This window comes from Xiphias gladius, chromosome 19 (assembly GCF_016859285.1).
Source record: "Xiphias gladius isolate SHS-SW01 ecotype Sanya breed wild chromosome 19, ASM1685928v1, whole genome shotgun sequence".
In the NCBI taxonomy this organism is placed as follows: domain Eukaryota; kingdom Metazoa; phylum Chordata; class Actinopteri; order Istiophoriformes; family Xiphiidae; genus Xiphias; species Xiphias gladius.
The window spans coordinates 20,799,350-20,822,972 of NC_053418.1; the positions used below are offsets into that span (position 1 = coordinate 20,799,350).

At 40.4% G+C, this 23,623-nt stretch overlaps 1 protein-coding gene across 2 annotated transcripts; it reads left to right on the forward strand.

Annotated features, from left to right (window-relative positions):
* Positions 1-221: 221 nt before the first annotated feature.
* On the forward strand, positions 222-22,978 carry mfsd3 (major facilitator superfamily domain containing 3). 2 transcript variants are annotated; one of them, XM_040154899.1, is made up of 6 exons: positions 222-364; positions 878-1,706; positions 11,197-11,344; positions 16,296-16,396; positions 19,225-19,334; positions 21,723-22,978. In XM_040154899.1, the coding sequence occupies exons 2-6, from the start codon at positions 1,007-1,009 to the stop codon at positions 21,927-21,929; spliced, it is 1,266 nt and encodes a 421-aa protein (XP_040010833.1). In that variant the 5' UTR covers positions 222-364; positions 878-1,006; the 3' UTR covers positions 21,930-22,978. The 2 variants fall into 2 exon arrangements, with proteins under 2 accessions (XP_040010833.1, XP_040010834.1); XM_040154900.1 differs by lacking the exon at positions 222-364 and having other exon boundaries at positions 849-1,706.
* Positions 22,979-23,623: the final 645 nt, after the last annotated feature.

Consider the following 23,623-nt stretch of genomic DNA (forward strand, 5'->3'; position numbering starts at 1 on the left):
TCTATAATCTTTAATATTCTCAGATTTTTTTGCAAGTCTTCATGAGGCATAGACAATCTCATTTATGGCACATTACACTGTAGGGTTGCCAGGTTGGGTAATAAAATATATCTTCTAGGTGTGTCTTATTATTATTATTAAATAAAGTATTGAAGGTCTAATAAATGAAACATGTTGAACTGGGTCTTTTACAATGAAAGGAAAACAGACACCCTCTCTGCCTACTTGGTTTGCCATCCGCGGAAGAGGGATTGCTGTCACAGAACCTGGCAACCTCTTAGCTCATTCAGACCACAACTGTACGTAAACGAGCGGAGCTCCCTCCCCGGTTAGCGATCGCTAGGCTAACCAACTTTCTCTCTCAGTATGTGTTAAGATTTCTCTCATAACAGATACGGAACTATTTTTCTCATTGCAACAACCCCAAGTAATCATGACATGCTGAACAAATGTGTCTTAAAGCTGCTCGTTTACTAGGCTTAGCACGACAGCAAGCTAGCTAGCAAGCGGTAGCTAGTCAGACAGTGTGGAAACAAACTTAACTATTATACCTGTCAGTAAAATGTCAGCGATGCAAAGTCACGTTTGTGTTTAAGAATATACGAATTACATGATGAAATCCAATGTAGTCATCACAGTATTGAACATGTTTATGTACATAAGGCGTTTGACTTTGAGGGGGCTAACGTTAGCCAGGTTAACGTTACTGGCTACTTACCAGGGTAGAGAAGTGGTTAAAACTGCCGTAAAGACACATCCTTTAAAGGCTGCCTGCGGGAGCTGTGAAAGTCTTTAGCCACCCCGTAGCTGCTTCTTATCCACATCATTGTAAGTTTAACATCAATAACCCCGAACCTCACACGTCTTTTCATTTCAGGTCAATCAGTTCATCTGGGTCAGCTTGTCCATTTAAAGTACTCCCCTTTAATCAGAATGATGACAGTGACCTGACCAATGGACCACTGGAGGGTCTGCTCAGTGAGAGGGTCACGTTTTGAAGTAGATCATGAATGACAAACTAGTCTTTTTGGGCCTGCTGTACTTTGTCCAGGGCATCCCCTATGGTCTCCAGTCATCACTGCTTCCTGTCTACCTGCGTGGAGCTGGTCACTCCCTAACCCGCATCGGCTTCACCAAGATCCTCTACTTCCCCTGGGTCCTCAAGGTGCTCTGGGCTCCTTTGGTGGACCGGGTCGGCACCAAGCGTCACTGGCTGGTCGGAACAGTTTCTGGGCTGGCCTTGACATGCCTCTCCAGTGCTGCCTTGGCCCCAGAAGCACACATCTGGGGAGTAGCAGGAACCCTGTTGACCATGAACACCTTGGCCTCTGTCCAGGATATTGCTGTAGATGGGACGGCAGTGGGGTTGTTGAAAGGTCGTGGGGAGCTGGGGCTGGGCAACACAGCCCAGGTGGTGGGCTATAAAGCTGGGTCGGTGTTTGCCGGAGGTGGGCTGTTGGCAGTGATTGACGTGGCTGGATGGAGCTGGATGTTCATGCTGCTGACGTTTGTGTATGCAGGCGTGGCTCTTTTTGTGTGGGGGGGGCCTCTCCTGGATGATGAGACTGTGAGAGGCCAGCAGGGAGATGGCAGCAGGAGGGGAGGGCAGGGAGTGGATGCTATGAGGCCATGGAGAGTGTGGAGGAAGCTGCTGGCAGTGCCTGGCACACCTTGGACAGTCCTGTATGTCTTGACATACAAACTGGGTGAGTCTGATTAAAATGCAAGAATAAACTCATTAAATTAAAAAAAATACTGGAAACTACAATGTGGTTAATTTTATATACGCCTACTATTAAAACTAATATTTTTGTCTAAACCTTTCCTAATGAAACTGAATTTTATTTGTTGGGCTGCTACTAATGATCATTTTTATTATCAATTAATTTGTTACTCTCTTAATTAATTTTCTGACCTATTTAATGTCACAAGATAGACAGAAAAAAAAGAAAAAACTTCCCTGAAGCACTGAAAAGTTATATTTCCTGAAATGCTCCCTTTTGTACAACTGTGACCTTTCTTAAGTTGTTTTCACCACTAGATGTCTCTGTTGATATGTTTGTGAGGACTGACTGAACTCATGAATGAGCATATTGAAGAGGATGGGGGGATAATCATCGCAAGGCAGTTTATCATGTCTTAACAGGTCCTTTATGCACATTGGAAAATACAGGTCCTTTTTAGATAAAACAGTGTCACAGTTACAGAGGTATAAACCTAAGGCACTTCAATGAGAATACAATGGTAGTTTGAATACATATTAAAGTGAGACTATGTAACTTTAGAAAGAATGAAAAATACATTTTTCCTCTTGCAAATGACAATTTGAATGAATAAGCAATAGAACCCACCCTTATTCATTTCAATACAAACGGGGGGTTTGCTGCTACAGCCTTTCTTAGTCTGGTATGCCCAGTAGCTCATGGTGGGTAATATTAGCTAATGGTTGCAAACTTAAGATTTTGATGGGTTACTGAGTCAAACTGCTGACTTTTTGACTCTTTTCTACTTGTGCTACTGTAACACTGTGATTTAATATTTAGCACTATGCTGCCCCAAGTGGCAGTTCAGCAAAAGTTACACAGTCTACCTTCAAGTTCATGCAGACAATGTGAGTGTGTTAGTTCCACTAAGAAAGTAAAAGTATGAGGTAGTTTTGAAGCCGTCAGGCTTTTGTGTGTGGGAGAGAGAGTTGATATGACCAGAGTTTGGTGTTTGGTAGCAGAAGGGGATTATGTAAGGATTAGAGTGTCTTTGTGTCTGTGGCGTTCAGAAACTGAAATGGAAGACGGCGCATCACACTGATGTGTGTTTATGCGTATGTGGGTGGTGGGAATATAATTGTCTCCTCACATTTGCATAGTCTTTACTTGTGTATGTTCATGAATGTATATGCCTTTGTTTTTAAATTGTGTGTGTGTGTGGTTGTTTGTGAGTGTGTGTTTTTTGAGAGAGTGTTAAGGGTGGCTCGGTAATCGGATGAGCCCCAGCAGACGACACTACTAGACAAAATATGAAGACTGGCTGGACCCCCTAATCTGTCTAGGGAGCAGCCCCCTAGCACTCTCTCTGTCACACGAACACACACACACACACACGCTATCGGCTGATGCTCATGATTACAACAATAATTATTCTTAGTGTTTTCAGTGCCTTGATTGACCTCTGTGGATATATTAACAGCCTTGTCACTTGTTAACCTTTCCTGTTGTAGTAGTCTGAATATTTACCAACTTTGAGGCAAAAAAAGGATTGTGTAATATTTTAGATCAGGCCTGGATGTGGCAGCATAATTGCCTATGTGAGACACTATTGTTTTTGTTCAAGGGGTGTGTGGGTATGTTTGTGTGAGACCGGTGATCTGCCTGTCTGAACCCCCCTGATTCATACAAAGTAACACACACACACACACACACACACACATTCACAAGCACAGACCCCTCTCCCTCATCTATCCCTAATGAACTCTGAGTTTGTGCTGTGTCCAACACTGTGGCCAATCACTGAGAGCCTCGGGTCTGAACTGTGACCCCTGTGCCATCTGAGGCCACAGGCAAGATGGGAGAACTGTCTCAGTAGACTTGGCGAGATGGACGGAGGGCGTGAGGGGGAGGAATGCAGGCACTAGTGAGACAGAAAATATAAGGGAAGGAGGTAAAAAAAAAAAAAAGGGGAGGTTTCAAGTTGTGAATGTGAGATCAAATGTTGGATAGAAACATTTTGATGTCCTGTTGTTGTCATAAGTGGGAAAAACAATGTTACTGCTCTTTTGTCTTCTGTATCACCACCTAAACATCTTTAAATTAACATGCTTTTTATTGCCAAAGTCCCTAGTGTAAGTCATGCTGTGGGGTTGCACACATCAGTGCTAGAACGTTTAAAAGCTAAGGAGTTAGTAGCCTTTTGTGTTTGACAAGAAATGTAAATGAGGATGAGAAGAAGCGGTGGCTTTCTTTGGGAATTGACCAGGTGGACGGAGGGATGGATGAACAGAAAAATAAAAGCTTTGTTCCAATACTCCCCTTTAACCTTACCCTCTGAAATGACAGCTATAAGGGTTAATGACAAAAATAGACTGTGCTGTCAGCTTACTATGTAGAGGTTATTAGGTACTTGGTAAACCCTCATTTATGTATATGTGGTAAACAAAATATTAGAATATTTCTCAGTTTGAGGCAATACAGCTCAAAAGCACCATCAGCGACAGCCTCCAAAATAACCCCTCACTATAACAGTTTCAACAAAAACTGAACATTATAACCATCATGATGGTAAACGTTTCGTTCCGGACTGTTGTTTTGGACTGCTTCATTTTTAGCTAGTTGTACCTAATAAGGCGAGTGTATGCTGACTACAATGGGTTGCACATGCAGAAATGTTTATTAGAAGAGGACAGTGGAATGGAAACTGCATACAAAATCACTAACTGCAAATTGAAAATGTTTGTTGCCTTGCTCAACTCACATGAATATGTACATACTCACACACAGCATCCCTGTATTGACTTGAGACCTGTGGTCCAGTCTGCAGAAACACTTCAAGGATGACAGCAGTAGCGGGTGATGGTGGGTTGGGGAGGTGATGGAGTTCTGAGCGATGAAGGGAGGTGGAAGAGTGGGAATGAGATAAGAGAGAAACTCAGAGAGGGAGTGGGGGGCATTTTCCAGAGGGAAAAAGAGGGGCTGCGGGGAGGGAGGCTGAAGGAGGGGATGAATTAATGAACAACCACCACATGGTGCCCTGAGAGACAGCAGAGAGCAAAATGGCAATAGAAATAAACACATTTGTCCAGGCAGAGACATATGGGTGCAAGATCTTTCTAGATGTTTAAATGTCCAATCCTATTTTTTTGCCACATAAATTTCACACAATGAGCTAAATCCAAGTGCAAAGTTGATATGTGTGGCTTAATGGTCAAAAATCAGCACTATGTGCTTTCGCCAACGGATAATAATTGACAACATGGGCCTGTTTTGTTGGTGTGCCTAAATTAAATAACTGATGTAGAAAAACATTTAATTACATAAGAAAAGATTAATAAATTAGATTAATTGTTGTCTAGAGTTTTGTGTTTGTCAACACCCATTCTGTCAATTTCAGACTTATGAAAAGCCCCAAATCTTTAATTTTGGTAGTGTGGCAACTGTTTTGTTCATGTGTGGATCACATTGTGCCGTTTTTGAACACTTTTTGCACACTTTGTGTTGTATATTTAATTGTAAATGGATAAAACTGCTATTTTTGCCCACCAAACTACACTTAATAACCCATAATGACAAAGTGAAAACATGTTTTTAGAATTTTTTGCAAAACTCTCATTTACAATAGTTTTCAGACCCTTCTCTATGGCACTACATATTGTGGCCAGGTGCATCCTCTTTGCTTTGATTATCCCTTAGATGTGTCTAGGGTTATGGAGTGTAGATTGATGAGAAAAAATGTCAGTTTTATCGATTTAAAATGAAATCTGCATTACAATAAAGTGTGCAAAAAGTGAAGGGGTCTAAACATTTTCTGAGGCCACTGTAAGTGTTTGTATTATAAGGAAAACTTTTGTAACCCAGAGTGCAGAGGTTCCTACAATCATTGAAACATCATTGAAAATGATGGGGACAGTGTATTCAGATGAATATTAATATTGCCCAATTTCTCAGAAAATAAACCAAAACAGTCCACACAGTAATCTAGCAGGAGCGGGATGGGTGGAGAGATAGTGGTTGTTTTGCTTCTAGAGTGCATTTTCCCATGTTCATGACCCCCTAAGGCCACAGCGAACTTCTTGACATCTGCATTGATCTGCAGGGACTCCTAGTCTTTGCAAGTAAGTCAATAGACTAATATACATAGTATATTGTGAAAGTGTCTATAGACAAGGCTCTGTTTACTGTTTTGTCCTCAGGGAGCCTAAAGAGCTGAAAGGCGTTTGTGCATGTGTATGCACATAGGCCTTTGTGTGTGTGTGTGCTGTACTCAAACATGTAGTATGTATAAACCTTTCTCTGTTTACCGTGCTCATGGCAGGGAGTGATAATGTCTTTCTGCAGGGTGACTGGGCGTCCTCAGTGATCTATCCTGCTCTGCCGGCTCTTTTGTCTAAGCTGCAGCTTGGAGGTCAGGGTTTGACCCCACTGTCCTTGTCGACCTTTCACCCTTATCTCACCCTTAGCCGACTCTGATCCCTCTATACTATCATCCAACACCCTTTCACCACACACATACAGAATATGCAGTGGCATGCAAAAGTTTAGGTACCCCTGGACAAAATTTCTGTTACTGTTAATAGTTAAGTTAGTAAAAGGTGACCTGATTTCCAAAAGGTTAAAGATGCAACATTTCTTTAATATTTTAAGCAAGATTACTTTTTTTGTCCCTATTCTTTACAGTTTCAAAATGACAGAAAAGGAAGAGGGCCCAGGATGAAGGTTAGGGCACCCTGCATGGTCAGTGCTTAGTAACACCCCTTTGGCAACTATCACAGCTTGTAAACACGTTTTGTAGCAGCTAAGAGTCTTTCAGTTCTTGTATGGGAGATTTTTGCCCATTCTTTCTTGTAAAAGGCTTCTAATTCCGTGAGATTCTTCGGCTGTCTTTCGTGCACTGTTTTTTTGAGGTCCATCCACAGATTTTCCGTGATGTCTAGGTCCTGGGACTTTGAGGCCCATGGCAAAACCTTCAGCTTGCGTCTCTCGAGGTATTCAACGGTGGATTTTGAGGTTTGTTTAGGATCATTATCCTGTTGAAGAAACTATTCTCTTTTCATCTTCAGCTTTTTTACAGACTGTGTGATGTTTGCTCCCAGAATTTGTTGGTATTTAATTGAATCCATTCTTCCCTCTACCAGTGAAATGTTCCCCGTGCCACTGGCTGCAACAAAGGCCCAAAGACTGATCGATCAAACCCCCGTGCTTAACAGTTGGAGAGCTGCTCTTTTCATGAAATGCTGCACCATTTTTTTGCCACATATACCTTTGCTCGTTGCAGCAAAAAAGTTCTTATTTAACTTCATCAGTCCACAGGACTTGTTTCCAAAATGCTTCAGGCTTGTTTAGATGTTCTTTTACAAACATGTTATGCTTAAATTTGTGGTGAGGACGCAGGAAAGGTTTTCTACCGATGACTCTTCCATGAAGGTCAGTGGCACCACCACTCTAGAGTCTGTTAAATCTTCCTGAAGGTTTTTTGCAGTCAGACCGGGGTTTTGATTTGCCTTTGCCTTGCCTAGCAATCCTAAGAGCTGTTCTCTCGGAAAGTTTTCTTGGTCCTCCGAACCTCAACTTGATTGCCACCGTTCATGTTAACTGCCATTTCTAAATTACATTATGAACTGAGGAAACGGCAACCTGAAAACACTTTGCTTTTGGAGATCAGTTCATCTTCTACTTATTTAACTATTCACAGTAAAAGAAATTTTACCAAACTTCTGCGTGCCACACACACAGACCATCTCTCCTATATATCACCATGGATAAACGTTTCATGTTTAGAATTATTAAAAGTCATTGCATAATTGCAAAACTAATAGTGACGATTTGGAATGACTGTCCTAAAACAGAGCAAGACCAGCCAAGATGAGAGATACTCTGTCAGTCTGTTGGTACCGTTTGTGGTAGAGTTTTCACAAAAATTACGAGCAGTTTTCTCATAAATTTGTTGATAAATTTGCTTGTTTTTTGCTTTGCTGATGACAAACATATTGAAACTGTTTTGTCATCCAGCGTTTTACTCATCGAGTCACCTGCTGTTATGAAAAATGTAGCTTTAGCTCTGTTTGCACTGCTGGCACAGGGACTTCTATCTGTTTTGTGCCATCAAAGTTACCTATTGTGCAGCAAAGATACAGATTTCTGATGAGGTCCAACTTACCAGACCTATAGTAATATATTGGTAAGAGTTTAACAGTCAAAAACTCAGAGTCAGAGTGCTTGGACCCTGCTGTGCTTGCTTGCAAGTCTAGTAAATCATTGATGTTGTCATGAGGCAAGTTTAAATATCTGGGATAAATAAAACAACTTTGCGTCCGCTCTTTCTGTCACTTTCTCTCTTAATGTTAAATTGTTTTGTCTTTCTGAGCTGAATGTAAACATAAACACAAAGCTTTCTTTGAGGCTGCCATCTCTCCTCTGTTTCCTCTTCACTAACCTCCTAACAATGTCTCTCTTTATCTACCCTCCTCCTCTTCCTCTGTCTTTAGCTGTCTCCTTCCCTGGGTGCTCTCCTATCTCCAGTCATGTTTGACGCACATCTTATTATTTTTTAAATAAATGCATTATGATTGTCTATATCTCAGTATCTACTTCTCTTCCCTCTTTTCACTTACTGCCCTTTATCTCTGCCTTTTCTATCTTTATTTCTATTTCTTTCTTTTCCCGTTATCATTTACTCTCTCTTAGTCCTCCACTTTTCCCTCTTTCTCCCCGCTCTATCACTCTCATCCTCTCCCCCCTTCACTCTTGTTCCACCCTTTCCTCCTTCCCCTCCACTCTGCTTGTTTAATCTTTGCGGATGTCTAATGAAATCCCTGCTGAAATGGACAATTGTTGCTTTGAGAATATTTATAGAAAGGAATAATCAGCCTGGTTGTGTTTGTCTCCATGCCCTCCCCCAACCCCCCTCTTTAAAGAAATAATTAGTTGAAGGCAGGACTGTGAAAGCTCTGAGCTTTGAGCTAAACAACAGGCTGACAAGCACGGGAGCACAGAACCATGCGTAAACAACCCAGGCATCATGGGTACTGCTGTTGCCAATGTTTACTTTATTATGACTAATATGGTTACTGCACAGTTGATGCAACTCAGAACAGTTCAGTACAGAGGATGACAGATTAAAATGTGAATAATGCACAGAGAGGGTGTTAGTATCAGTGCAGCTCCCACTGGGTGTGTGAAATGATGGTAATGTAATGTCTTATATTATGCAGACCTAATAAAAATTTAGTAAAGTAAAGTAAAATTTACATGCTTTTTACAAATTTTTTTTGTACAATTACATTATGTGTCGTTTTCAGCAGCGGAATCCTGTTTTACCGTCTACCTTTAGCCGAATGCTGGAGATCAATACAAACAGCTTCCTATTTACTCTGATGGCTCAGTTCCAAGGATACACTATCACTTGATCTGCATATAAAATTGTTCTCTTTTCCTCAAAAGTGAAGTAAGGTTAATCAATGCCAAAATCAATCAAATCAGTGCATCATCAGCTTTTTTTAAATTTCAGCGTGTTCCATATTTTAGGGCTCAACGATAGGATCTAAAATCTCTCTGCTATAGGGCTGCAACTACTGATTTTCATGCAACTAGTGATTTTCTAGAACTATTTTCATCATTGACAAATCTGCTGCTGATTTTTTTTCAATTAATTGATTAACCACTTTGACTATAAAATGTCAGAAATAGTGGAAAATGTCCATCATAATTTCCCTAAGCCAAACATGACATTTACAAATTGCTTGTTTTACCTGACCAACAGTCCAAAACCCAGACCATCAAATTCACACATTTGTGAAGCTGGAACCTTGTTTGACACTTCTGCTTGAAAAACGACTGAAATTATTAATAGATTATCAAAATAGTTGCAAATTCAATCTCTGTTGGTTAACTAGTCGCATCATTGACTTTAATATCAATATAATATTGTATAAATTGTATTTATTATTACATCAGTGCATGGTCATTTTTCCTTAATTAACTATTACAGTTCAGATTCTGTATGTCTGTACTGGACTGTGTCCTCAATGATTGGTTGAACTTCTGGTTATACGTCACTGCTTGTTTTAGTTATTCCCAGTTTAATTATGTGGGATTCAATCTGTTCAGAATTGCAATGAATAAACGTGGATGACTAAGAGAGTCATAATATTGGTAATGTGATAAATTGGGTTTATTGCCCAGCCGTAGTGCAGGCAATATACTGTTCAGTACATTTACTGTGATGTGAAGGATCTCTGTAGACTTGCAGTAGTGGTAGTTCTTTGTCTCCTCATTTCTCTTTCACTCTTCTCTTTTGCTTAGCATCTTACCTTATCTGAAAGAAAAATAAAACATTTGTCTGTCAGACAGGTAGATATGTTTAGGGAAAGTCACTACAAGCCTATCTGATTAGCTCATTTAACTTAAATGACCAACTAGTCATCCCCATCTGTATTAACTATGTGTAAATTGCCAACGGTGATACCGGCATGACAGAAGTCAGAAGCAAGTGTCTCCTACACAGAGAATCCACGTTTTCTACCCCACGTTTTTGCTGGGTTTTCACACGACTGTTACAGCGGTGACACTCTCATTCTGCTGCTGTACTCCCTATCACTGGGAGCTTCTCAGCATTCTCTTATTATTATTCTTTATTTCAGTCTGTTTCATCTGTCTTTTTTCCTCTTTCTCTATTTTTGTTTGTCTCCTGGCTGACTGAGTGAGTGAGTCTTCGGTTGTGTTGTGTCGTCTTTGACAGCAGTCTGGGAGCCAAGCTGTCACTCATGCAGCTCCTTGGTCCCACTGTCTTTCTGAAGTCAGTCTCCATTAATATAATAATGGCGTATAGTCGGTGCCACTGAATATTTTACTGTAATATTCAGCAGAACATTACCCCCACACTCAACGCCACACAGAGAAAGTCGTCAGACTTACTGTCTGACAGAAACTTTTTATTTTAACTGAAAGGTCTTTGTGAGGTCTGTTTCATCTGTGGAACTTTTTGTGTTTTTGTTGTGTTTTCCTTTTTGTGCTTTAGGAAAAGTGCTAGGCCCCCGTTTGATAAAGTGACTGAGGGTATTCTTTTTCTTGTCAAGCATCTATTATTGACACTTTCCAGGAATAGGCCTAGGTGCGCCGCGTGTCATTGTGCTGTATTTGATTCTACAGTCGTCATCTCAGGAAATGCATGTTGTTCAGTCTTGCAGGCTAAACAGATTGGTTCAACATCCTCATCCCTTGTATTTGACTGTGACTGGAATAAGCATGTGTACTCAGGAGATGTCTCACATATTATAAGTGAAAAATAGTAATGCTTAGTCAGAAACATACAGTACATAACACATGGTGGATTGATTGTATATTTTACCCTGCAGCGCCAAATTCTCCCATCACTGTATTTAACTGAATAACATATTCCTGTCTCTCTCTTGCTTCCTTTTTGCCCCTTTTTTCTCCTCTTCTCATCCTTCTGCCTCTCATCTTCCTTTTCCTCCTGTCTCTGTGTATGCAGGTGAGCAGGGTGCAGTGACCATGTTTCCTCTGTTCCTTTTGGATCACCACATGACCGCCCGGGAGCTCGGCTTCTGGAACGGCGTTATCGCCATGGGCTTCTCCATCTGTGGGTCGTCCCTGGGAGGCCTTCTGCTTGCTCAGTTCAGGTTGCTTTCATCAACACCATCATTCTCGCCATCTTTTTGGTTATCTGTGGCCTCACTGTGGTTTTTTTGTATGGAAGTAGCATTTTGTGACTCTTGATTCTTTTCAGTGTTATTATTTTGCAGGGTTTTAAAATGACTGGACATCAGGGAAAAATGTCCTTGGAAATTTATAAAAATGAGTATGAAAATCAAAGACCACACAGTCTAAAAGTACAAATCACCAAATCCACATTCCTCCACGAGTTGTCCGTTATTCACTTAGGCTGAAACTACCAGTTAACTTAATTATGGATTAATCTGCCCGTTATTTCCTCATCAAATCAATCAATCTTTTTTTATATGAAAATGTCAAAAAAAAACGAAAATTGAAAAAAATAAATATTCAATGATTAATTTCAGCTCTAATATTCACACATGAATGTGAACCATTGACTGGTGGCCCCCGGTCACAGGTGATAAGTGGGATCTCTAGACAGAGTCATTCAAGTCCATTTAGAGTGTGGAAAATACAAGAGTTTTTGATTATAAAACAAGCCAATTTTAAGAAGTAGAAAATGTTGGCATCATGCTTCCAGCAGGAGAATACAATTTCACTGTTACACAAACTGGTGACTCAAAACAGTCAATATTTTAAAAAAAGTAAACAATCAAGGGGTTAAAATTAAAATTCAGACCAAACTCCAACAGTGGGAATGAAATGGGAGAAGATTAATGAAGTACAGTCCAATGCTCCTAATGAACATATCAGCCTCACACATTCCATCATCTTATCAGATGTTACCATCATCCTCCTCCTCCTCTTCAGCCTGCTGCTGTTCTTCTTCTTCTGCCAAGCTTTAAGTGTACACCGACTCCTGCTTTCATGCAGCTTTCTTCCTCCTCCTTTTCCTCATCCCCGTCACTTTGTGCCTGTTGTTCCAGTTTTTTTTATCACGTTTCATATGCTCTTGTGTGTTTTTGTGTGTGTGTGTGTGTGTGTGTGTGTGTGTGTGTGTGTGTGTGTGTGTGTGTGTGTGTGTGTGTGTGTGTGTGTGTGTGTGTGTGTGTGTGTGTGTGTGTGTGTGTGTGTGTGTGTGTGTGTGTGTGTGTGTGTGTGTGTCTTTCTGTCTGTCTGACTGTGTGTTTGCAGTAATTTAAGAAACATAGCTTTGTCTTAGAGCTCCTGGACCCCCTGTGTCTGATGGGTGGTGTGAGAACAGCATGAGCAGCAAATCCATCACACACACTCATGTGCAGAGACAACGTGCAACTCTGGTTGAATTTAATTCTCAGATTTACAGTCAGATACTAAGATATAAGATTTAATAAGACTTTCTGATTAATATAATAAAAATATTAGATTAAATATATTATAGTGATTAGATGTAATGACTGTGCTGAAACCCCGGTATTTTCCATAAATGGGATATTTTTGCACAGGTATACAGTGTTAAAAATCCAGTTGATACAAAATTACATTTAGAGAAATTTCTATTAGAAGTTATTTTAGCACAGTTGAATCCAGTTTTGGATTAACAATTTCTATCTTAATAGTATGATTGTATTTAACCTTTACATGTTCCCCCTTCAGCATATTGACATTGTGCCATTTGTGCCTGACCTTCGTTGCATAAGGTTTTACGTCTGCTTATACTAGGATCACATTATAGCACATCCCTGCCTATGGCCAGTGTGATGTAATGGGAACTATAAATAACAATGACTTTATGGAGGACAACGTGTTAGTTCCCACACCATGCATTACTATCCTCTTAAGAAAACATCCAGCCATAATTCTTTCCTTCCATCCACATTTGGTAAATGTTCTGCTATTTACCTAACTTTTTGCCCTATTACATGAAGGGACACAGTATGTCAATCAATGGAAAGGCAAAGTTGTGTCTCTTGCTCATCTGTTGGCATTTGTGCTTGTATGGTATGTGTTAGTGTGCTTGCCCGTTTGTTTATATGTATCAGTTCTGTCTTCGGTTCTGTATCTGCTCTGTCTGATGTCAGTCTTTTTGTTTTTGTTTTGTGTTTTCAGCTAGCTCCCATGTTTTTTCTCCCCTTGTAAAGTGATACTAACAAACACAGAGCATGTCTCCAAAGGCAAAATTTTTGTTGAAGGGAGAGCACTTTCAAAAGATGTCATTGTCATATTTTGGCTTTTGATCTTACCATCTTACTTGGAAAGGACTCAGTAACTTGTAAAGGCAGTAAAATGTTCACACCCTGACAAAGACAGAAAACACTCTGAAGTATATCATCTAAACATTTTATTCTGTTGAAGATAGACAGAAATTCTGTGGGAATTACAGGTTTAACTTTGCCCACCCTAACAAGCCATTCTTTGGTTGTAGCTTTAAACCTATTATCAGTCGTAAAAAATTTGTATTGCACAGATCCGATGTACTGGATCAGTATCCTTTCCAATAAATCAGGCATACACAAGCGCTCCAGTGAGGTTTAACGATTTTGCACAAAAAATGGAGCACTGGTTGTGGACTGCTACTCAATATAGAGTTTATGTGTCTAATTCTGTATTGAGAGAGAATTCCTTTTTTTAAAACCAAGTTAACATGCAACTATTTAAAGCCACAATTGATACAGTAATCTGGAACAGACAAATTATGTGTCCTCTTATTTGACCTGTAATTGAAGCACCTTTGTTACGCCAGTATGTGTAATATTACAGCTGATGAAATTAGAGTGCGGAGATAATAATTTAATAATATCTCCAGCCTCTGCTAAAATCCAATTTGATAGATGAAAATTTGATGCCAATCACTGTGTCAGGAAAAAGGAAACTGCGAACAGTTGTTTTGTACTATAAATGAGAATGTTTATTACACCCAGTAGACAGTTTGTAAAATTACTCACCCTAAATTGTTTGTATAGAGTTAGAGAAGAGACATAAATAAATGGCCTAATGGGTGCAAAGTCAAAGATTTCTTAAAAGTACATGTAAAATTTACAACTAAGTTTTCGAGTAAATGAAATGTTAAAATTAATATTTTTGGTTGTATGTACCTTCCAGTGTCAGATGAACATTTCTTCTTCCTTACTTCTTCCTATCACACACACATATTCACATACACATACAAACAGAGAAAGGGCTGTGTGCAGTAGGCTGTGGTCCCACCTCTAAAAGCTCAGTTGGAAGGTTTTATTCTCCCCACCATCAGAAACGGCTGAGTGGTCAATGAGTGACCACCTTTACAACCGCCACTGGCAACCCGAGAACATGGCTATTCTTGTCTGGGCCCGGCCCGTGTGAGGTGGCAGCCAGGCGGTATCTCTTTCTCACACACACACACACACACACACACACACACACACACACACACACACACACACACACACACACACACACACACACACACACACAGACACACACCCTCCTCAGCATCTCTTGAGAGTGTGTGATATGAAAGGCTGTCATTGAGAAGGGAGGTAAAGGAGCAGCAGAGAGAAGAATGTCTTTAGCATGTGAATGATGCAGGATTGGTTTTCCAGTAGCCAGGTAAGGAAAGGCTGGGTGGTGGGGGGAGAGATGGTGAGGGGAGAAGATATGGGGGGGGGGCTGTCTTGTGAACAGAAAGTAAAAAAAGTGAAATAAATACAATTCATTTGGTTTAAGGTCTATATTGCTGGATATTTGTAAGATGGGCAAAATGTTTTATCTCTTCAGAATTACTAATGAATGACTCAAAGTTTAGTTAAAATAGTTTTCTGTAATACTCTCTGTAAATTTGTAATCACACGCACAAGTGAGTTTATATTATCAAAGGCTTCCACTTTTTTCCATTTGTAGTTGCTGGAGCAAATATTAAAGAAACACATTCAAACGGGTGTTTTCGTGGTCTGGCAGTCTAAGACACTGAATGTATTAGAGCTGCAATAATTAGTCGATTTATCAGTCGACTATTATTTTTATAATCAATTGCTCGTTTGTCATTTTTATCATGTCATCAAATATGTATACACATTTGATGGTTGCACCCTCTCAAATGCCAGGATTTACTGCTATTCCTCATTTTATCTCTTCCTCATCTCTTTATTGTAAACTGAATATCTTCAGGTTTGGGACAATTGGTCAGGCAAAACAAGAATTTTAAGATGTCACCTTGGGCTCTGAGAATTTTAGATGGAAATTTTTCACTGTTTTCTGATGTTTTAGAGACCAAAAGATTAATTTAGAAAATAATCTGCAGATTATTTGATTATGAAAATAGTAGTTAGTTGCAGCCCTAAACCAGATAACCCCAACGTACTTGGTTCAAGTGCGGTCAGGTACCTGTGTTGCATGTCGAGTGTGCTGGATCAGTGTTTGGTTTTTGAACATGGAATTTAAATCTCGGTCACGGAATTAAACTGTTCATGGTTTTACTCTCTCAGTGCACTTATCCAACTAAATCAAATATCCTGGTTTGTGTGACAGGCTCCTTCTTCCTCACAGCCTTTTTTACACATAAATAATTACATGCCAAAAAAACATAAACAAACACTCACCTCTTTGAGTGGCAGGCATCCTCTGAGTGATTGGCATTATTAATCCCTGATGTCACACAACTGTGAGCTCTTTTTGTGTATGTGTTTTTGTGTGTTTCATTGTGTGTGTGTGTGTATGTTAACAGTAATTAATTATCTTCCTCATGCTGGGGATCTCCTTAGGTTATTGATTACGTCACGAACCAAACCCACAGGGGGATGATTTTCTTGCACTAACAGGGAATCAATTAGTATCTGGGGACTTGTTTACTTACGCACGTGCACACATGTTACTGTGTGCGCGCATGCATGCGTGTGTAATTGTGTGTGACATGAGAAGAAACACAAAATGTCACTAAATTTAATGATACAAGCCCAGAGTCACCGTCACCACATATTACACTGCTCAACGATAACACTCGTGCCTAAAAGTTGGTGAATATCTCTCTAATACTCAGCTTGTTTGGTGCTCTTTCCTCAGCATCGGGGCTCTGATGCGACGTGTGTTTGTATTGCGAACCATCAGCATGGTCTTCCAGAGCTCTCTACTCACTGTACTGGAACCATCACCACTCATGAAAGGTGAGAAGCAGATTGAAATACAGTGACACACAAGGTGGCAGGCACCAATGAACTGGAACCCAATTTCAACACATACAGTATTAGTAATTACACTGATCATACAGTATATGGTCCAGTTTGTCAGTTTATATTGGTGCTCTGGTGTAAATATGATGCAGGCAGGTGATGAAATGACAAGAAAAATATATATTATGTCAGTACAAGTGTTTGAACACTGATACAGGATGTTAGAGTGGTCCTGTTAGTCTCTTATTCTTGTCTGTGAATAGTGTATTAGCGCATCACATGTTGTTTATTGGGTTCTATAGATTTACATATTTAAACTTTCTAGATCCTGATCTCATACACATGTAATCCTCATTTGACCCTCTAGTTCCTTGAATGCACACGCACTCAGTAACATGCAGTTACATGTAAATACCGGGTTAGGTCATAGATGTATAATGTGAGGTTATGTGGATAAACACATTCTCTTGGTGAAACACAGATAGAGTCACACTTACTGAACTTTATGATCTTATAGTTTAGGTTATGTTAGATTTTGTTGAGGATAGGCACTATTTCAGTTGCTGTTTTGGACACGATCGTTTGAATATGCTCTATAATCAGTCAAAAACAATAAAGAATTATGTAATGTGGTGGATAAACAATGTCTAAAAAATAATGATGCTATACACTAAACCCAGCAAAACTACACTAGCAAAGAGGACCAAATTGTCAAAACTATGCTTTCACCAACAATGACTTAAAGACGCTAAAAAAAAAAAAGGAACTGCTCAAAATTCTGCACTGAGTTGAGTCAACACCTGTGGCAGTCTCAACAACACCTGAACAGTTATATTCACCAAATTTACTGCAGCACTATCATATTGCAGTATTCTCTTCGTGTGTTCAGCCCCTGGATATTTGTAACATAAGTTGTGCATTGTCCATTCTTTCTAATGGTAAAGGAGAAAATGTTAGCTGATTTCTGTCAGTGTGGTTGGCAGATAAGTGATTTGATATAAAGGTTAAGAAACATCCATTCAGCAGGACTTCACAATAGACATCTACATTCACAGTGAAAGCTGTAAATCCTTCTGTAGAATTATTGACACCTTTCCACGTCTGATTTGTGGTTGACCTGCAGACAGAAACACAGTGGTCAAAAAAACAGTTGGCTAAGACTACATTCTACAAAACTAAATTTTCAAACTCATTTTTTTGTGAAAAGAAAACAACATGTCCACGCCAGCTCCTTTCTCCAAATACCTCTGTCCGCATTAAAATGCCAAAATGGGTAACTCTACTCCTGCTGGGCATGAGTGGAGGACCCAAGGAAGCCAAGAGAAGGATGCCTGTGCATGGTAGATAGCTATAATTAACTCTAAACAAGCTATCAAGGGACAGAATAAAGAACAACAATGGCATGAAGCCGCCCATAATTGTTGTTGTCATTGTTGTCTTCTTTTTCTGCCCCTCAAGTTCTCGCGTGGGCCTGGGCTGCTGCACTGAATGCACTGCATGACCGACAGGAGTCACACGTCACTTTCACTGATTAGAAATGAGATGTAGGTCAGGCTGAAATGAGTGTATAACTCAACAGAAACCATGTGGTAACGACGGCAGAGAGTTCACAGCTTCAGAGAGAGTGATTTTCACTCTGATCCATCTTAAAAGCCCCTTTTGGAAATTTGGTCAGTAGACGGCAAAATTGTGGTACTTCAAGAGAAAGTTGTATGCAAGCTATGTAAGCTACAGTTAGCCTCCCATTACAGCACTAGCAACCTGAAGTACATCTCAAAAATATACACCCAAGTAGTTTGGTCTCTCATTATGTCCTCTTAAGGACATAATGAGCAAAAATAGATATTCAAATGTTTTTTTGAAAGAATAATCGAACATCATCTTTTGCCAATTTTGACAGCTCTAGCACACACTTCCAAACTGAGAGAAATGTGTAAAGAATGAAAGAATTTACTGATGCCTGAAGGCATTGTAATCCAAAAAAGGTTGGTTACCATGGCTTACAGTACAAACTTTTGAGCCAGATGTTTAGTATTAATATAACACAAGAGTGCATGATGCAGAGGAAATTGATAGACAGGTGCTGTCTCTCTCCAGAGAGCCATTCATATGTTAATGTCTGAATGAGACATCTGATTCTGTCGCACAGCCAGTCGCAAAGCATTTGGGATTCAAATCCGCACCATTCATCTCTGCCAGAGTTGTCTGTTCCCCTATCAAACCCCTCAGACTGAAAGTTGGGCCCTCTCCCTCCTCCACTTTAAACCCAAAACAAAGATCTCAGGAAAACTCAACTGGAAAAAAAAGGAAACAGAAAAACATTCAATTTCAGATTTTTCAATATTACATGATAACCCTCCGCTTCCTACTCTTCCAGTCTGATCAGTCAGTGTATCTGTATGACTCCAACAGTCTTGTGTCGCTGACTGAAGAGTCTTATTCGGCAAAAAAACTGGCGGCTTGAGTGAATAATTCAGTGTTAGCGGGCGCAGAAACAGATAAACTCTGTGGTTCCTCTGTGTTTCCCCACTAACACCGCTCTGCCTCTTCCCCTCTGAGGATATACTACATGTGTTTTGGGATCAAGGGGGAGCGGGGTTGATGGAGGTGGGAGAAAGGAGAGGAGGCGCTTCAGCAGCTTACCATTTACAACTGCTTTGCCTCCCTACTTTGACTTCTACATAGAATAATAAAGTGAGAAGTGTAGCAGAGCAGACAACAGTGTAAAACTGATATTGTTTTTTTAAGAAAAACTTACTGTAATTTTTCTCACGTTGTGACTGATTTTAATTGATTTTGCAAGCATGGGTTCGTTCCCTCAGGTATGGCCGTCCTGAGCATGAGTGTTCAACACTTCCTGGGCGGTCTCATCACCACACTCACCTTCACTACCATGATGCATTGCACTCAAAGGGCCGAGGAAAGCATTCAGGTAAAAACTGACTTTACTCATGCCTGCCTCATTCTGAAGACCCAGGCTGCTGTTATGTAATAATTCTGCTCTCTTATCACTATCTTTTCAGTGTTAATTGTCTCGTGTGGTGTTAGGTCATCTCCTGTGGCTTAACAGACAACACAGTCTTTCTTTTCTTTTCTCCATCCTTCCTTCCCCTCTTTCCTCTCATCTGTCTCGGTTTAATTCAGCTATTTTGTAATGTTAGGTCATTTCCTTTGGTCGTCAGTGGGGGCTGGAGAGGGAAGTCATCAGCATACAGTACCACACCTGTTGTCACCTATACCTGTCAGTTCTCATCAGCTGTTTCCACCTGGAAAATCTCTAAAGTCTAAGCAGACCCAGTTTCCATTCATCCCTTCTTTGCTTTTTGTCTCCCCTCCACCTCCCCAATGGCGTTGTCTCTCCTACCATCTCGCTCTATTTCTTTGTCATTCTGTAGTCCCTTAAATGCTCTCTTTTCCACTCTGACTTTTCCTTCTCGTCTGTCTTTTTCTCCTCTTTGACATAACTCCTTTTGTCCCCGTCGTAACTGGGCCATCGTTGCCTGGAGGTGATCGTTGTTCACACAGCCGTTCAGACGTCACTCAGTCAATCTCTGAAGGTGACAAATTATCATTTAAATTGCTGTCACTCTTAAAGTGGAGAACAAGGAGGGGAAAAAAATCACAGGCTGCAACACAGATATCAGGATCAGATTATACATAAAATAAGTAACAGGAGAGAACCAATCACAACATGTGATTGAGAAGCAGGGATAATTTGAGAGGTTCTCATGGCACATATACTGTTTGCTTTTTAGTGTGTCGCTGTGTGAATCTGTGTGTGTACACGCAGGAGGGGAGAGCATTAGCTCACCTGTGCTCGTTGTGTGTATATGTGTGTGTTATTGAAGGTATTGCTATCCAGTGACAGAAAGCTGATAGTGTGAGTGCTTGTTAACGATCCCCAGGAGAAAGAAACCGAATCTGTTAAACAAGTTGCTCTGAATAAAGGCACTCCACTTAGCTGTGGTCACACAGGCTCTCAGAGCTCTTTGCCTCGGCCTACAGACCACAGCTACAGCTCAGATATGGTCTAAACTCGCCACCAGCTCCTCAACTCTCACATCATTTCATTTTAAGTCTTTGTTTTTGAGTGAGAAGTTTTCCTTATGGATTGTGGTCCCAGATGACAGTAGAAATCGTACAAAGCAAAACAGTTGCTTTTAGTGTTGTTGTAGAAGCACACGGTATCGTAAACATTTCAGAATTACTTGCCAGCATGGTTATATTTTTGGGATGGAAGGATGATAAATTGTTTAGACTGCAAAATGGCAGAAAATAGTGAAAAATATCCGCCGGTCCAAGGCGACACCTTCAAATGTCTCGTTTGATCTGACCAACAGTCGAAAAACCAAAAGATATGCAGTTAAAAACGGCATAAAACAGAAAAGGAGTAAATCCTCACATTGGGGAAGCTGGAACTGCTGAAAGGCAATTTAATTAATCGATAATAGATTATCAAAATAGTTGCTGATTAATTTTTTGTCAATGTACTAATCGATTCATCAATGAATTGTTGCTGCTCAACATTTTTTGTCCAACAAAAGAAGCCTAAGGTATACAGTAGTTTGTGGATATAGTGAAGGATTACCTTGTTTACCAGGTGTGTTTAAAACAAGGTTCATATTTATAAGATGGAAAGATTTAAGGTCTTAACTAAACCCGAGAGACAAATCAGTCTAATTAATGAATTTGTTCGGTCAATGGTCTAGGTGTCACTAGAGTCCTTCTGTTGGATGTTGGATTCACCTGCTATATGTGGTGCTCTCAAAAAGAGGAATGAGGCTCAGAGAGATTAGATAATCTCTGCCCCCCCCCCAACCCCCCCCCCCCTCTCTCTCTCTTGCTCTCTCTCACTCCTTCTTGAAAGCCTTAAGGCTGGGATCAGATACTCCTCCTCATTTCGCCTCCGTCCCAGGCCATGATCGCACGTTTTCTCTTTCCGGCTTCCAGACTTTTTAAAATTTTTTTTTTTCTTCTATTGTTTCTTTTTGCCATTTGGGGCTCTTACCTAAAGATTTCAAATCACACCTGTCCCTCCTTTCTTAGTCTGTTTTAGCTAATTGTTCTGTATTAAAGATTTAAAAGGAATCAGCAGATAAATTGCACTACAAGATAGAATGAAGTGTCACCTTCTCCACCCTTGTTATCCCCTCCACTTTCCCATTTACTCCACTCTCCTGTTACTCACAATTTGTGTCTTTCTTTCCCAACCTCTCTCTTCCCGCCCTTGTCCTTTTTCTCCACCTCCTCCTTTTAATCTCTGTTCTCATCATTCCTCTTTTCCCTTTGGGGTAACTCTCGGCTGCCGTTCCCCCTTTAGGCAACCCACTACAGTTTCCTGGCGACTCTGGAGGTGCTGGGGAAGCTGGTGTTCAGCGCTCTGGCCGGAGGCGTGGTTGATTGGTTTGGTTTCCAAGTTGCCTTCCTCTTCTTCCTCACACTCTCCGCCGGGACGGCCCTGCATGTGTGGACGGCTACCTTCACTGGTGCTCTTAGGGAACACCAGCTCAAAGAACAGCCCAAATGAGACTGGGAACAGGGTGTAAGGTCCTGATACGGAGGTGTCTGCAGGTGCTGAAGAAGTGTTGAAATATTTTGAGCCTGACTACCAGTGTACAGACACCTCAAACTCTGAATCCCGTTAGATATAACAGTCATGACTTCAGCCAATCGTTTCAGTATAGAAGATGTTGAATAAGTTGACTTTGATTCATCTGAGCCATTTCAGTGTTTTAATAAGCCAGCAATAAGAGCTGTAGCCAAAAGCAATATCGCTACTGTGTGACGCTTGTTCTATCATACTGTACTGTATATAAATATGTTAGTCATTCTCCTGAGTTGTATGGTTTACAGTTCTAAATGAATGCATCCCCGCTACCTCGTATCAGCACTGTATGGTACGATGCACAAGAGGCGAATGCAGAGTAACTGCAAAAAGTAGAGTATACACTCATTCACATTGAATAGTTTCAACACATACACCATGTTACCTAGGCTACAGCAGTCTCAGTTCTTCAATCAAAGGATCAGACTCATTAATGAACTCTGAAAATAAATCTGTTCTCAATAAAACTTGAAAGACCAGTACCACTGGTAAATTGCAGTTGCTGATAAAATTGTATGAACTTTGTGTTTTATGTTACACAAAATGTCTAAAGTATGTACTATAAAATATACTGTAACTCTCAATGGTACTGTATACTATAAAAGATAATTTTCTCAATAATATATGAAAGAAACAGCAGCATAGCATGTTTCTTTTTTTCACCAGGCTCTGGTAGAATAAAATGAAATCCTCTATGCAGGTGAATGTAATAATAGAAATTCTTAAAATTGAAAAGTCTTAAAATTGATAATAGTGCCAAAGGGGAAACAGGCAGGTAAGACAAAGACAGCTTGCTTTGAATAAAGGCAGTAATCTCAGCAAATTTAGCAAAACAGAATAGCTAGTCACCTGCTTTCACCCACATAATAAATAAGGGGATGCCATACCAAATCAACCAATTACTGGTTTATCCACTCGTTGCAAAGCACATCTCTTGTCCCTTAACTACTGTGAGATTTACACAAAAATAAAGCTGCTGAGTGAAACCTGCATTCTGGACTTTTTTTGTTTGCCCTCTTGTCAGCAGATTGTACCACATTTTCTATCCCCAGGGGAGAGGTCCTGTGTGGTCTTTGAGGACTCTCCCACCTTTGAAAAATCCACCGTGGTTTAGCTCTGAGCAGTGTCTCTCTGCAGTGTACTGGCTGAGGGCTACAGGAGTGAATAGGGCCCGTGTCACAGGATCCACAACCCTTACAGCTCTAATGATACAACAAATGCTGTGAAGGAGGATTAGGCCAGCTTACATGGCCCCTCAATACACCTCCACTTTACACTTTCTCACCCGGCCTCATTATCTGGGCGTACTGTTTTTGTAGTGGGATCGGCAATGCAGGGATAGAGAGGGAGGGTTTGAGGAGAGAGGCTTATGTTTGATCCACTCGCCATTCTCAGAAAAGAGCGAGCGTCGAAAGAGACAGGCCTGTTTAGTTTGGTTTCTTTTGAAAAGTCACACGAAACCACAAGCCCATCTAAACTTTTGAGTGCCTTGTGTAAGAGAGGAGGGTTTGTTTTTCTTTACAGCTTTCTCAGCAGAATGAGATCCTGTAAATCATCACAAAAAAAAACACCTCCTAACCAGAAATGCAGAATTACATTAGACTCTGCACAACCAT

Excerpts from the sequence above, each read along its gene's own strand:
- mfsd3 (XM_040154899.1), top strand. The coding sequence starts at position 1,007 with ATGAATGACAAACTAGTCTTTTTGGGCCTGCTGTACTTTGTCCAGGGC. Across the intron at positions 11,345-16,295 it reads CTTCTGCTTGCTCAGTTCAG|CATCGGGGCTCTGATGCGAC; the intron begins GTTGCTTTCATC and ends CTCTTTCCTCAG. Across the intron at positions 19,335-21,722 it reads GGGCCGAGGAAAGCATTCAG|GCAACCCACTACAGTTTCCT; the intron begins GTAAAAACTGAC and ends TTCCCCCTTTAG.